The sequence below is a fragment of the Taudactylus pleione genome, unplaced genomic scaffold, assembly GCF_031769625.1.
Source record: "Taudactylus pleione unplaced genomic scaffold, aTauple2 ptg000459l, whole genome shotgun sequence".
NCBI lineage: Eukaryota > Metazoa > Chordata > Amphibia > Anura > Myobatrachidae > Taudactylus > Taudactylus pleione.
Genome location: NW_028284861.1, coordinates 260,423 through 276,222, shown reverse-complemented (window position 1 = coordinate 276,222; position 15,800 = coordinate 260,423). Strand labels below are relative to the sequence as shown.

At 45.1% G+C, this 15,800-nt stretch overlaps 2 protein-coding genes across 3 annotated transcripts in view; one reads left to right on the top strand and one right to left on the bottom strand.

Annotated features, from left to right (window-relative positions):
• Nucleotides 1-15,800, bottom strand: part of LOC148504712 (uncharacterized) — a 106,649-nt gene that overhangs the window by 24,791 nt on the left and 66,058 nt on the right. The window lies entirely within an intron of this gene.
• LOC148504714 (uncharacterized) lies at nucleotides 5,809-10,817 on the top strand. 2 transcript variants are annotated; one of them, XM_088448583.1, is made up of 3 exons: nucleotides 5,809-5,894; nucleotides 6,041-6,311; nucleotides 7,310-10,817. In XM_088448583.1, exons 2-3 carry the CDS (start codon nucleotides 6,107-6,109, stop codon nucleotides 8,047-8,049), a joined length of 945 nt encoding a protein of 314 aa, XP_088304709.1. In that variant the 5' UTR covers nucleotides 5,809-5,894; nucleotides 6,041-6,106; the 3' UTR covers nucleotides 8,050-10,817. The 2 variants fall into 2 exon arrangements, with proteins under 2 accessions (XP_088304709.1, XP_088304708.1); XM_088448582.1 differs by having other exon boundaries at nucleotides 7,307-10,817.

The following is a 15,800-nucleotide window of genomic DNA, read 5'->3' as shown; positions in this document are numbered from 1 at the left end:
CTGCTCTGTGACTGGGAGACTATAAGAATATGGCCGCCGGTCACCGTACATGAGGACACCATGAGACTATTCAGCTGTTACTCTAGTGATGAAGCTGTGAGCGGCAGGTGCTGGTGGCTGTTAGTTACAGGACGTCCTTCCTACTTTGTGCCGCCTGATTGGCTACTCGCTGCTGCCAATCACCGCACTGAGGGGAATGAGAGGAGGGCGGTCCCCATGAGAGGAGGGGCGGGGCAGATAGAAGCCATAACAACACGGAGAAGAGAAGGAAAGGGCGTGGCTATCTAGAGGGGCGTGTCTTCTATAGCTGCAGTTACCGGATGATCCCAGGAGGAAGAGGCAGCAGGTAATCGCATTTGTAATTGTTATACGGGGGAGTGGCCTTTGGTATCATACTATACAGGGGGAGCAGCCTGCGGTGTCCAACTATACAGGGGGTGCAGTCTGCAGCGTTCTATAAAGGAGGAGCAGTCTGTTGTATCCTAGTATGCAGGAAGGGTAGGCTGTGGTGTCCAACTATACAGGACGAGTAGCCTATGGTGTCTTTCTTTCAAGGATAGCAGCCTGTGGTGTCCTACTATACAGGTGGAGTGGCCTGTGGTGTCCTACTATACAGGTGGAGTGGCCTGTGGTGTCCTACTATACAGAGGAGCAGCCTGTGGTGTCCTACTATACAGGGGTGTAGCCTGTGGTGTCCTATACAAGGGGGGCCTGCAGTGTCCTACTATAAAGGAAATGCAGCCTGTTTTGTCCTACTATGCAGGAAGGGTAGTCTGTGGTGTCCTACTATACAGGAGGAGTAGCCTACGGTGTCTTTCTTTACAAGGGAAGTGGCCTGAGCTGTTCTACTATACAGGGGGGAGTGACCTGTGGTGTCCTACCATACAGAAGGAGTGGCCTGCAGTGTCCTACTATACAGGACCTACTATATAGGGAACTGGTCTGCGGTGTCCTACTATAAAGGGAGTGGCCTGTGATGTCCTATACAGGGGGAGCAGCGTGCACTGTCTTACAAAACAGGGAGAGCAGCATGTGGTGCAATACTGTACAGTGGGAGCAGCTTGTGGATTCCTGTTAGTAGTTATACAGGGGGAGCAGTCTGTAGTGTCCTGTTATTATTATACAGAGGGAGCAGCCTGTAGTGTCCTGTTATAGCAGCAACTGCAGAGTAATAATGAGTGGTCGAGGAATAACACATAATAGGTATAACATGTATGTACTGTATATACCAGATGATACATAACAGGAGCTGGGGAAGGATGTGTGAGAAGGACACAGACAGGACATGTAACAAAGTGCTGCACTCCCTGAGCTGAGACTGTCTGTCAGGACGTCTTGTTATCCTGAGCAATAGAGACTCTCTCAGAGACAGCCAGTGGCTGTGACAGTCCCCAGATCCTCAGAGTGTCACTGATTATCCCCCAGGACATGTCTCACCCCACCCTACGCTGCACACACACGGCCGGCAGGCTGGTCACACATGTAACATACATCTGAGGTGCGGTCATTTGTCATTTCATCATTTGTGCAGAGTGACTGATGGGATTCTGTATTGTGTAACCCTTTGTGTGTCCCCTGGGCTGCCTGCTGTCCTATCCCTGTGTTACTAACCTCTTCTGTTCCCTTCCCCCTCCCCTGTGTTACTGACACCTCTGTACAGCTGTTACACCCCCTGTTGTGCGCTCTGTATTCCTACGTTACTTCCCCTCTCCCCATATCTGCACCCCTTCTGCTCTCCTATGTACTCTCCCCTCACACCCCTGTTACCTGTATGACCTCAGTATAGTCACAGACTCTCTCCCCATATCTGCACCCCTTCTGCTCTCCTGTGTACTCCCCCCTCACACCCGTGTTATCTGTATGACCTCAGTATAGTCACAGATTCTCTCCGTATCTGGAATAAATGTAAAACAAAAGTGAAAATTCCCAACATCCCTAATTCATGTGTTTGTTAAAGATTCACGTGGAGCAAATTGCACCAAATCTGTGTCTGGGAGGAATAAGACCCCCGGCCAGGAGAGGAGCATTGGTGTAACCTTATACAGTACAGCGTTGTGTGACGGCCTCTGAGGAGCCTTATGGGGCTGGGTCACAGGAACCTCTGACAGACACTGACCAGGGCTCTATGGCTGGGGGGAAAGGGGAGACTTACTGGTCACTCAGTGTTACATGTCTGACTTTGTTACATGTGTTCCCTGTGATATTTATTATATTTATTCCTAGATAGTCCTGCTGTGAGGAACCAAAGTCTTTATTACACCTCACACATTCTGTATTCTCACTGATTCATTGAGGATGGACAAGGACGGGAGTCACAGGTCTGAGAGGATCTTACATCTCACTCTGGAGATCATCTATCTTCTGACTGGGGAGGTGAGAGGGTCTGGGGTGTCACAGTGACATCACTTATATCTATAGTAATAATACAGGGACATGACTGGGGAGGTGAGGGGATCTGGGACTGTCACAGTGACATCACTTAAATCTATAGTAATAATACAGGGACATGACTGGGGAGGTGAGAGAATCTGGGAGTGTCACGGTGACATCACTTATATCTATAGTAATAATACAGGGACATGACTGGGGAGGTGAGGGGATCTGGGAGTGTCACTGTGACATCACATATCTATAAATAATACAGGGACATGGCTGGAGAGGTGAGAGGATCTGGGAGTGTCACAGTGACATCACTTATATCTATAGTAATAATACAGGGACATGACTGGGGAGGTGAGGGGATCTGGGAGCGTCACTGTGACATCACTTATATCTATAGTAATAATACAGGGACATGACTGGGGAGGTGAGGGGATCTGGCAGCGTCACAGTGACATCACTTATATCTATAGTAATAATACAGGGACATGACTGGGGAGGTGAGAGGGTCTGGGAGCGTCACAGTGACATCACTTATATCTATAGTAATAATACAGGGACATGACTGGGGAGGTGAGGGGATCTGGGGGTGTCACACTGACATCACGTATATCTATAGTAATAATACAGGGACATGACTGGGGAGGTGAGGGGATCTGGGAGTGTCACAGTGACATCACTTATATCTATAGTAATAATACAGGGACATGACTGGGGAGGTGAGGGGATCTGGGGGTGTCACAGTGACATCACATATCTATAGTAATAATACAGGGACATGACTGGGGAGGTGAGGGGATCTGGAGGTGTCACAGTGACATCACTTATATCTATAGTAATAATACAGGGACATGACTGGGGAGGTGAGGGGATCTGGAGGTGTCACAGTGACATCACTTATATCTATAGTAATAATACAGGGACATGACTGGGGAGGTGAGGGGATCTGGAGGTGTCACAGTGACATCACTTATATCTATAGTAATAATACAGGGACATGACTGGGGAGGTGAGGGGATCTGGGAGTGTCACAGTGACATCACTTATATCTATAGTAATAATACAGGGACATGACTGGGGAGGTGAGGGGATCTGGGAGCGTCACTGTGACATCACTTATATCTATAGTAATAATACAGGGACATGACTGGGGAGGTGAGGGGATCTGGGAGCGTCACAGTGACATCACTTATATCTATAGTAATAATACAGGGACATGACTGGGGAGGTGAGAGGGTCTGGGAGCGTCACAGTGACATCACTTATATCTATAGTAATAATACATGGACATGACTGGGGAGGTGAGGGGATCTGGGAGCGTCACTGTGACATCACTTATATCTATAGTAATAATACAGGGACATGACTGGGGAGGTGAGGGGATCTGGCAGCGTCACAGTGACATCACTTATATCTATAGTAATAATACAGGGACATGACTGGGGAGGTGAGAGGGTCTGGGAGTGTCACAGTGACATCACTTATATCTATAGTAATAATACAGGGACATGACTGGGGAGGTGAGGGGATCTGGGGGTGTCACACTGACATCACGTATATCTATAGTAATAATACAGGGACATGACTGGGGAGGTGAGGGGATCTGGGAGTGTCACAGTGACATCACTTATATCTATAGTAATAATACAGGGACATGACTGGGGAGGTGAGGGGATCTGGGGGTGTCACAGTGACATCACATATCTATAGTAATAATACAGGGACATGACTGGGGAGGTGAGGGGATCTGGAGGTGTCACAGTGACATCACTTATATCTATAGTAATAATACAGGGACATGACTGGGGAGGTGAGGGGATCTGGAGGTGTCACAGTGACATCACTTATATCTATAGTAATAATACAGGGACATGACTGGGGAGGTGAGAGGGTCTGGGAGCGTCACAGTGACATCACTTATATCTATAGTAATAATACATGGACATGACTGGGGAGGTGAGGGGATCTGGGAGCGTCACAGTGACATCACTTATATCTATAGTAATAATACAGGGACATGACTGGGGAGGTGAGGGGATCTGGGAGCGTCACAGTGACATCACTTATATCTATAGTAATAATACAGGGACATGACTGGGGAGGAGAGGGGATCTGGGAGTGTCACAGTGACATCACTTATATCTATAGTAATAATACAGGGACGTGACTGGGAGGTGAGGGGATCTGGGAGTGTCACAGTGACATCACTTATATCTATAGTAATAACCGAGCAGCAGGGAGCCGGTCTCAGATATAGTATCAGTCCCACAGTCCTGGCTGGAGTTTGGATTTAGTACATTGCACAAGTATGAGGTTTACACTGACCCAAACATGTCGGAGCTGCAGGATATACTATATACTCATTTTACTGTATATAGAATATTGTTACAGGACAAGTATTTGTAAATATAGTTTTCTTGTATATTATGTAAAATGAACACCTGAATAAACAGTGTAATTTAAATGGAGTTTAACTGACCTTTCCATTGATGTTTCCCCCAATACACAGGGTTATACAGTAGTGAAGAAGACATCCGATGTGCATGAGACACCCAGCAGCCGACTCCATGTGTCAGGAGGACTGAGCAGGAACCAGAGTCCCATCACGGTGCCTCCACCTCACTCACTGATACATGAGAGACACAATGACCAGAAGATCCTGGAACTCGCCAATGAGATCATTCAGCTGCTGACTGGAGAGGTGACTGCTGGGAATGGGACATTATACAGTAAAACCAGGGGATGTGTCTGGGTGATGACTGGAGAGGTGATTGCTGGGAATGGGACATTATACAGTAACACCAGGGGATGTGTCTGGGTGATGACTGGAGAGGTGACTGCTGGGAATGGGACAATATACAGTAACACCAGGGAATGTGTCTGGGTGATGACTGGGGAGGTGACTGCTGGGAATGGGACATTATACAGTAACACCAGGGGATGTGTCTGGGTGATGACTGGAGAGGTGACTGCTGGGAATGGGACAATATACAGTAACACCAGGGAATGTGTCTGGGTGATGACTGGGGAGGTGACTGCTGGGAATGGGACATTATACAGTAACACCAGGGGATGTGCCTGGGTGATGACTGGAGAGGCGACTGCAGGGAATGGGACATTATACAGTAACACCAGGGGATGTGTCTGGGTGATGACTGTATCATTGTGTGTGTCAGGTTCCTATAAGGTGTCAGGATGTCACTGTCTATGTCTCCATGCAGAAGGGGGAGTATATAGAGGAACACAGGGGTCTGTACAAGGACGTGATGATGGAGAATCACCGGCCCCTCACATCACTGGGTAAGAGGACACTGCCATTTATTGTACAGGGGAGATTAGGTATGGGGGCTCCCTATATACACATAATATAATAATCACATATATACAATGTACTCAGTCACTGTGTGTCTCCTACAGATGGACCCAGTAACAGAAATAACACAGAGAGATGTCCCCATCCTCTTTATTCACAAGATTGTACAGAGGAGAATCACAGGACCCCACAGGAGCATCAGGTAGATGGGTTTAGGGTCTCACCAATATACCAAAGTGACTGTCACTATATGATCTGTAGAGATGCTGTGTGTGTCTTATACACTGATATTATACTGTGTAATCTCAATGCAATCAAACATTATTTAAAAAAAAAAAATTTGTTTAGGGTGCAGCTCAGGCTAATATTAAGGTAGAAGATATAGAGGGAGAAGAATAGACATATGTGACTGATATGAAGGCAGACGATACAGAGGGAGAAGAAGAGACATATGTGACTGATATGAAGGCAGACGATACAGAGGGAGAAGAAGAGACATATGTGACTGATATGAAGGCAGAAGATACAGAGGAAGAAAAAGAGACGTATTACACTGATAATAAGCCGTGGGGTGATCAGCAGTGTAAGGAGGACAAAATCCCTAAAGATATCAGTACAGGTGAGTAATAATCACTTATTACAGAATAGTCACATTCTCCTTGTCAAGTCTCCTCTTACACTCTCCTCTGTCAGTACAAACTAATGAAGTAAATGTATCTGCCCAGTGTGGAAGACGGGAGCCATCAGCCTTTATGATTCTCCTGCTATCCCCCTCACATCATGTCACTGTATGTTACCAGCCCAGAGATCTGACCAGTCTCCTCCCCACACTCTCTGGTGTATCTCAGATACTGAGATGGTGATAACAGTAGAATGCAGCTAGTTTGACTTGTGTGTGATATAATGTATAGACCATGCCTACACTCTGTTACACACACTGAGATGGAGATCCAGAGAGTGTGAGGACACAGCAGGGTGCTGCTAGTATGACCTGTGTGTGATATAATGTATAGTCCAGTGATTCCCAACCTCAGTCCTCGAGGCACACTAACGGTCCTGGTTTTAGTGATATCCATACTTAAGCACAGATGGTTAAATCAAAATAATTGAGGTACTAATTAGGTCACCTATGCTCAAGTGTGGCTAGCCTTAAAACCTGGACTGTTAGTTGCCTTGAGGACAGTGGTTGGGAATCCCTGGTATAGACCATGCCTGCACTTTGTTACGCATACTGAGATGGAGATCCGGAAAGTGTGAGGACATAGCAGGGTGCAGCTAGTATGTCCTGTGTGTGATATAATGTATGGACCATGCCTGCACTCTGTTACACATACTGAGATGGAGATATGGAGAGTGTGAGGACACAGCAGGATACAGCTAGTATGTCCTGTGTGTGATATAATGTATAGACCATGCCTGCACTCTGTTACACATACTGAGATGGAGATCTTATTATAGTTACACAGTAGGAGATGTTGGGGTACAGCCGGGCACGTCTTATTATAGTTACACAGTATGAGATGTAGGGGTACAGCCGGGCACGTCTTATTATAGTTACACAGTATGGTATAGTTCTGCAGAGAGGCTAATTCCATATAATTATTCTGTTCCCAGCAGATGGACACAGCAGCAGTAATAACTTGGGGAGACGTCTCATATTATCTCTAGATTGTGACCTGGACGATAATAACTTCTCACAGAACTCTCCAGGAGAAAACTCCATTACCCCCACTATGCATCCAGCATCTCATAAAGCAAATATATCATCTGTTCCCTCTAACCATGAGGAATGTTCCCCTGATAATCCCAGCTCAGATCACACAGGTGATAATCCATTGTCATGTTCTGAATGTGGGAAAGGATTTACCAAGCAGATCAGTCTTTCTATACATCAGAAGAGAGTTCACAAAGCTGAAAGGCCTTTTCTGTGTTCTGGGTGTGGGAAATATTTTGCACGTAAATCATATCTTGTTACACATCAGAGATGTCACACAGGTGAGAAACCATTTCCATGTCCTGAGTGTGGGAAATGTTTTACATGGAAATCAAATCTTGTTACACATCAGAGAAGTCATACACGTGAGAAACCATTTCCATGTTCTGAGTGTGGGAAATGTTTTAAACATAAATTAGCTCTTGTTACACATCAGAGACGTCACACAGGTAAGAATCTATTTCCATGTTCTGAATGTGGGAAATGTTTTATACTTAAATCATATCTTGTTATACATCAGAGACGTCACACAGGTGAAAAGCCTTTTTCATGCTCTGAGTGTGGGAAATGTTTTACACAAAAATCAAATCTTGTGAAACATCAGAGAATTCACACAGGTGAGAAACCATTTCCATGCTCTTGAGTGTGGGAAATGGTTTACACAGAAATCTGCTCTTTTTAGTCATCAGAGACATCACACATGAGAAAAACAATGTTTATGAGCATCTAGATATATATAGAAATTGCAGCGGTATTTGCAGTACTTGGGAATTATCAGAAGAAGCATAAATACAATGTTAGTCTAGATTGCTGTCCCTGCATAGTGAAGGATAAATGACATTTACATCATCACACTATGGGCCTGTTTCAGAAGCAATGTAGCTGCAGTCTCTTACAGATTGCAGGTGCTAATATATGCTAATGCCGAGGCACAGCCGCCATAACCACGCCCACTGCTGCCTTCTCATCGGTACCATTGTCGCACATCAAGCAGTCACACAGCATTTACATAAGGTCTGACCATCCACAAACACTGCAGCTCTCCTGACATGCAGAGAGGTCTCATGCTGCAGCTGCCATAGCGATTAATTTATACACTCCCATGACATGACGATCACACGGATAGACACGCCTGCAGTTTTCTGTCCATCCCAGTGTTACCTCCTCCCAAATGCTATCACCCTGCCATTCACTAAGTGATGTATTCCTCTGTGCGTCCGTAATAGCAATGTAATCGCTGTGTGTGCGCAGTGTGACTTATACGCAGGCGTGATGGCAAACATTCGCTTTAACTGTGTAACTATTGTCATTGTGTCCTCTGCTGAATCAGCCCCTATATACTAATATATTACACTTTATTATATATCCACACAGATGTCGCCAACATAGGGCTCCAACAGGTTCCTCATGTAATGGCTTTCATATTCCTTATTCTATCAGATCAGACGTTCCCAAACTCCGCTATTACAGTCCGGGTATTAAGGATATCCATGCTTGAGCACAGGTCACTTAGTGCCTCAGTCAGTTTTATTAACCATTTGGACTCAAGCATGGATATCCTTATACCCTGGCCTGTAATGGCGGAGTTTGGGAAGCTCTGTATTAGATTAGTATTGTGTTTTTGGCCTATTTGTGCAATAACAAGACCACATGATGTAATATAGGGACATAACTAATCTGTCACCATGGCCATTTACAGATTGTCCTCAGTATGTCCTGCACTGTGAACCTCCCACAGTGGTGACACCACCAGTAATGTGCAGGGTCAGGAGATGGAGATTATTTGGTAGTGACAGAAAGGACAATACAAGCTTTGTTATAATATGAAGCAAAAAAGAGAGAAGTAGAGTATATGATATGGTGCACTATAAGGATTGTTATTCCGTTTATTCTTCTGTCAATAAGTATTAAAATATATCCATCTTTATTTATATCATTAAAAATGTGTTCAAGAAAAAAGGAAAGGTGAAATATTGGTTATAATTATAGATCGTGCTTGTAGTTAGAATGTGAAATAATAAGAAATAGATTAGAATTCCCTGTCACTGCTAGTCATATATAGTATAATAATCTACCAATGTTTATTGATCTTACTATCAATGTATAAGATCAACGTTGTTACTAAATACTATACGGTATATAGCTGTTTAATTATCTCAGTGATCAAACTTATATATGTCACTGGTAGCGTAGTGTATTATACAGCTAATTATGTAATGTGATATTGTAGCTGGAGTATACATAAATATAATAGGTCCTTTGCAGTTTATAGTGAGAGCACGATATAAGGTGGTTTTCTATAAAAAGATCTGTCACACTGCAGATATATTATCAGAATGTACAACTTTGTATCTCACTGTCCCCAGTATGTAATAATGGACAGTATGTAATAAGGGACAGTATGTAATAAGGGACAGTCTGTTGTCTTTCTAAATGTTTTCTCACATCCAACCAATATATCTATCACGTTGCTGATTTATTTCCTGTAACTCAGTGTCGGCAGTCTCCCCAGTAACTATTAGTGGAATATGTTACTTTCTTTAGTACTGTCCACAGGATCTATTTATATATCTTGGAGGTTCAGACCTCTCTTATGATCCCGGCTCAACTGCGCAAAACGTCATTTTTTTCGCTCTAAGCCCAATCCTATATACTGTCTCTTCTAAATCAGATTATTATAACAATAGACAAAGGTATACTGTCAAATTACTGTATAGTAAATGGTGACTAATTGGGAAACGCCGACGCACGTTTTGCCAGAAGGCTGCTTTATCAAGGCAGTGTTTATGGTGAATTTATGTTCTTTCCACTTACGGATTATGGCCCCAACAGTGCTCAATGGAACATTCAGAAGTTTAGAAATCCTTCTTTAACCAAATGCCATCATTATGTTTTGCAACAATAAGTTTGCAAAGGTCTTCAGAGAGTGCTTTGCGGTTACCCATAATGAGATATATCTTGTGTGACACCTTGATAATGAGACACCTTTTTATAGGTGGTCAGTTGGGATTGAACCAGTTTATATTCATTTGCACTGACAAGAGGCAGGTTTGCTTTCTAATTACTGATAGATGTCAGCTGGTGTCTTGGCTTTCCATGCCTTTTTGCACCTCCCTTTCTTCATGTGTTCAATACTTTTTTCCCTGTGTCATTTCATATTATTACACATAACTTAATTTATGGACATCTATGGTTTGATTTCTTTGCATGTGTGGATTGCATGGGTTGTTGCTGACATTTGGTGAAAATTTCATTACAATAGCCCCATTACAGATATATTTCCTGAGAAAAATGTTAATGTGCGCAATACTTATTTACCCGCTGTGTGTATGTATGTATGTGTATGTATGTATGTGTGTGTATATATATATATATATATATATATATATATATATATATATTGGGGCTGCACAAGCTCTTTGTATTCCCAGGTTCTTGTTATGCAGTTTTTTATTGTTTGTGTTTTAGCTTTATCCTAACTTTGCTCTTAGTACCTTTATACTGTGACTGTCTTAGTGTCCATTTCTCATACCCAAACAAGAAAGGTTTTGTCTTACACGTGTGCCCCTCTTTCCTGTCTCCTGTCACTGTGACACCGCTCTGGTGTTGGGGATTTGCTCTCTGATGGGCACCTGCATGGATACACTGGCCTGTCCTGTTATTACCTCCTATCATGGTATATATCAGCATTTTGTTAGTACATATGTATTAGATAATATGTCATCTCTATTGTATGTGTGCCATGGAGGGAATGACAGCACTGTGCGAGTATCATATCCTGCAGCTTATAATACATGAGTAATACAGAAATGACACATTGTACACAAGCCATGAATAATAACAGGAATTGCTCTGTATGAGTAACTGGACGTTACAGGACTATTATGTGCAGGATGTTACTCTCATCATTAATGTAAGGACCATATTATACCAAAGAGAGAAAGCCAGGACAGCTATTCCTCATGGATGGCTCCTAATACGTACAGACCCCACCTGATGGAAAATGCCAGGATGCTGCACATCTCTGAGCGTTGGATGTATGATCTGTTATCTATATACAGGTGCACAGCGCAGCGTCACTACACCAGTATGCCGGGAGCCTCACATCATTACTCTGTACTGTTACCTAGCTGTATCCATGTCAGTCTTGTCTGCTCATAGTTGTAATGGAGTTACATTAACTGAAATACTCTGTGCTGCTGTTACCATTCTCTTTTTAGTTACAGATTTCCAGCACCACCCACATTATATGCTGCTTGTGTGTCTGCCCCCAGGTTTGCAGGATACAGCAGCTGCTCATTTTATAATCTGCTTTTCTTGCCGCATTCACACAATATTATAGTAATCTGTAGTATTAAATATTCAATAAATAACATTCCAAGTGTTACTACAGAAGGAAACTATATTCTTGTAATCTTGCAATAAAATGACTCTGATGTAGAAAATTCTGCCTCACTGCTGTGTTTAGTTATAACTTGTGTATAAAGGAAAAGGTGGGGTGTGGGGGGAATGAGGGAGAAGGTGATACATAATAATATAATGGTCAGTAATCAATAAATATAATTCATGGGAAAAAAAACTACAAATGTAAGTAAAGTCCATGATGTGGTGTAATGGGTACAAGGACCTGTGTATAATGTGGTGTAATGGGTACGAGGACCTGTGTATAATGTGGTGTCATGGGTACGAGGACCTGTGTATAATGTGGTGTAATGGGTACGAGGACCCATGTATAATGTGGTGTAATGGGTACGAGGACCCGTGTATAATGTGGTGTAATGGGTACGAGGACCCGTGTATAATGTGGTGTAATGGGTACGAGGACCCGTGTATAATGTGGTGTAATGGGTACGAAGACCCGTGTATAATGTGGTGTAATGAGTACGAGGACCCGTGTATAATGTGGTATAATGGGTACGAGGACCTGTGTATAATGTGGTGTAATGGGTACGAGGACCTGTGTATAATGTGGTGTAATGGGTATGAGGACCTGTGTATGATGTGGTGTAATGGGTACGAGGACTCGTGTGTACGAGGACCCGTGTGTAATGTGGTGTAACAGGTACGAGGACCCGTGTGTAATGTGGTGTAACGGGTACGAGGACCCGTGTGTAATGTGGTGTAACGGGTACGAGGACCCGTGTGTAATGTGGTGTAACGGGTACGAGGACCCGTGTGTAATGTGGTGTAACGGGTACGAGGATCCGTGTGTAATGTGTAACGGGTACGAGGACCCGTGTGTAATGTGGTGTAACGGGTACGAGGACCCGTGTGTAATGTGGTATCCTTCACAGTGGGGTAGGGGATAATGAGCTGCAGCTGATAAGACCTGCTGTCATGGCCGCCACAGGGAGGCCAATCCTGGGCCATTTTTTCAATCATGGGATCCCTGGCATTGAGTTGGTCAAGTAAAATATTTTTTTCTTTTGGGCTTTTGCTGGGCCATGAATGTACTTTTATTTTTGTATTGTTAGGGCTCAGCCAGAGGTCCCCAACACCACAGGTACTATAAAATAAACATTATTCATGGCCCAGCACAGGCCCACAGGAAAAAATAAATCTTTCATGGCCCCTGGCCGGGCCCCAACAGTCAGCAGCAGAAGTATATTAACATATATGGCCAACCCTGTCCCCAGCCTCCGACAGGAATAAATTACTTTCAGCAAAGGTCCCCAGCCCACCCTTTTCACCATATCACAGCACAGCAGGCGTATGATGAATTTGCAAATATAATGTACATCATCCTCAGAGAGGAAACTCACCTAGGCCAGTAACGCATGTATAACTCTCCAGTCTCCTCCAAACCAGCAACCAGGCAGCAAGGGGTGCTCCAGCAGGCACTGTGTGGGGGTGCAGGCTTCTTGGTGATGCAGCAGCAGGGCTCCTTTCCTGGGGGGGTGCAGCAGGGCTCCTTTCCTGGGGTGGGGGTGCAGCAGGGCTCCTTTCCTGGGGTGGGGGTGCAGCAGGGCTCCTTTCCTGGGGTGGGGATGCAGCAGGGCTCCTTTCTAGGGGTGGGGGTGCAGCAGGGCTCCTTTCCTGGGGTGGGGGTGCAGCAGGGCTCCTTTCCTGGGGTGGTGATGCAGCAGCAGGGCTCCTTTCCTGGGGTGGGGGTGCAGCAGGGCTCCTTTCCTGGGGTGGTGGTGCAGCAGGGCTCCTTTCCTGGGGTGGGGGTGCAGCAGGCTCCTTTCCTGGGGTGGTGGTGCAGCAGGACTCCTTTCCTGGGGTGGGGGTGCAGCAGGGCTCCTTTCCTGGGGGGGTGCAGCAGGGCTCCTTCCCTCCTCCTGAATAGTTTGGCCCTGGCACTTTTATTTTTGTGTCAGAGGCTTTTATTTTCACAGGGGCCAGGGCTGGCTGCCTGACACCACACTAGCCCCCTCAGCAATGCTGCTCCATCCTCCTTCACTTAAGATTGTTGCGGGCATGGCTGAAGGAAGACAGGCTGCATTGTGCTGCACTGCGCGATGCTGCGTGACCTCTGACGTCACACCAAGGTGCCGCGCACAGCCGGGCAGCATCTGAGCTGAGTGCGCAGGGCTCAGCACTGCCCGCCAATAAACAAAGACAAAGACCTTTTTTTTATATTTTGACTCAGTGCCGCCCTCCAGGGATCGGTGCTCCGGACGACGGCCCAGTTAGCCAAACCCTAGAACCGTCCCTGGTGGGTTGGTTGGTATGAACAAATATTGTAATGTGCACAATGACACAAGTGGGGCTATCTCGGACATGCAGGATGCAGCAAAACAAAACAAGTCAATGTGACAATGTCCAGTATGCACTCATACTCCCTGAGGAAGGCCCGCACTGGGCAGAAACGTGTTGGAGTTGCATCCACATCTTCTATACCAAACACTACACTATACCACAGCTAGCATGAACACCCACACCCACAGCGGGCTGTGCTACCGACCGGTCTGAGCCGATATCAACGCAGAGCACCACCCAGCAGGAATCAACCCGCAAAACCCCAGGATTGGGGAATCATGCCTCATCACACCGTGCCAGGAACGTACCTGGATGTTACAAACAAGAAGGATGGATACACCACGGTCAGGCTACATTTCAACTGCCGGAGGAAGCATCTCCTGAAGGTCCCCATTGTGCAAGATCAACATCACACGGTTACCACACAAGGCCACCCGTGCCCACGTCTCTCTGCTACACATCCACAGGTATCCAGGCACTGACCACGCATAACCAGGACGACCAGACAGGTAAGCTGGACGCTGCCCCTAACTCTAAAAAGACCGCAACACTAGGTGGAAATTACACTCTGCTTAACCACGTATTGGACTCTCTGAATACCGGAATAGACCATTCCGGGTACTGATAATACCCACTACCACCTTCCACTTTACCACACTACCATTGTTACTGGACATGCCACATTGACTTGTTTTGTTTTGCTGCATCCTGCATGTCCGAGATAGCCCCACTTGTGTCATTGTGCACATTATAATATTTGATCATACCAACCAACCCACATCTATTATTGCTACATCTCTCTGTACATAACCAATATTCTGTGTACTGCTGCTGTCTATTGAGACCAGTAAACTATTACTGTATCTTACAACATTTTGGGTCCATTCTTCTTTTACACATCACCCAATCATTTATAACAATACCACTTAGCAATATGTCTGAGCGCTACACAACCCAATTTTCTAGTATCCCCACTCATGGCAGAAGCACTTACCTTAGTTACACAAACACATACTCTGTGCGCAAGGGTATCCATCCTGAACTATTTCTTGCCTATTTATCGGAACTACTATTGTTTTGCTTTATTACACCTCATCTGCTACTAGTGGTGCTCATAATCTATATAGTACATTCCTAATTATCAATACGGGACATGGGGAAATTCCTAATCGCCCCTACCCCATGAAAAACCGTCAGAAACAAATCGGGTAAACGTGGAGATATTGCTATCCCTGCAGAGCCTTCATCGCTAGTCGTGATGTCCTCTCAGCCTTCTCAGACGTCCTCTAAGTACCACTAACTCACCACTCTCCACCCTGCCCCAAGCAGATGCTCCCCTGCATTTCCATTAGTCTATGAAGACATGGTGAGAGCAATTAAGGATACAATGGCCCCAATTATGCAACAGCAGTCTGCTACGTCTGTGGCAGCTCTGAAAGAGGTAAAATCCCAACTTGATTCCACCGGTATCTAACGAACAGAAGATTAGTGAGAATGAACAAGATATCTTCGAATTGAAACAACAGGCAGCGTCCATGCAAAAATCCAGCTACCAGCTGATCGGCAAAGTAGATGACTTGGAAAATCATTCCCGCCCGAATAATTTGCGTGAGGTAGGCCTTCCAGAAAGTCTGAGGGGCCCTGACCTCATCAAATTCCTACCCTCTGATCTACCACAGATTTTGGGAGTTG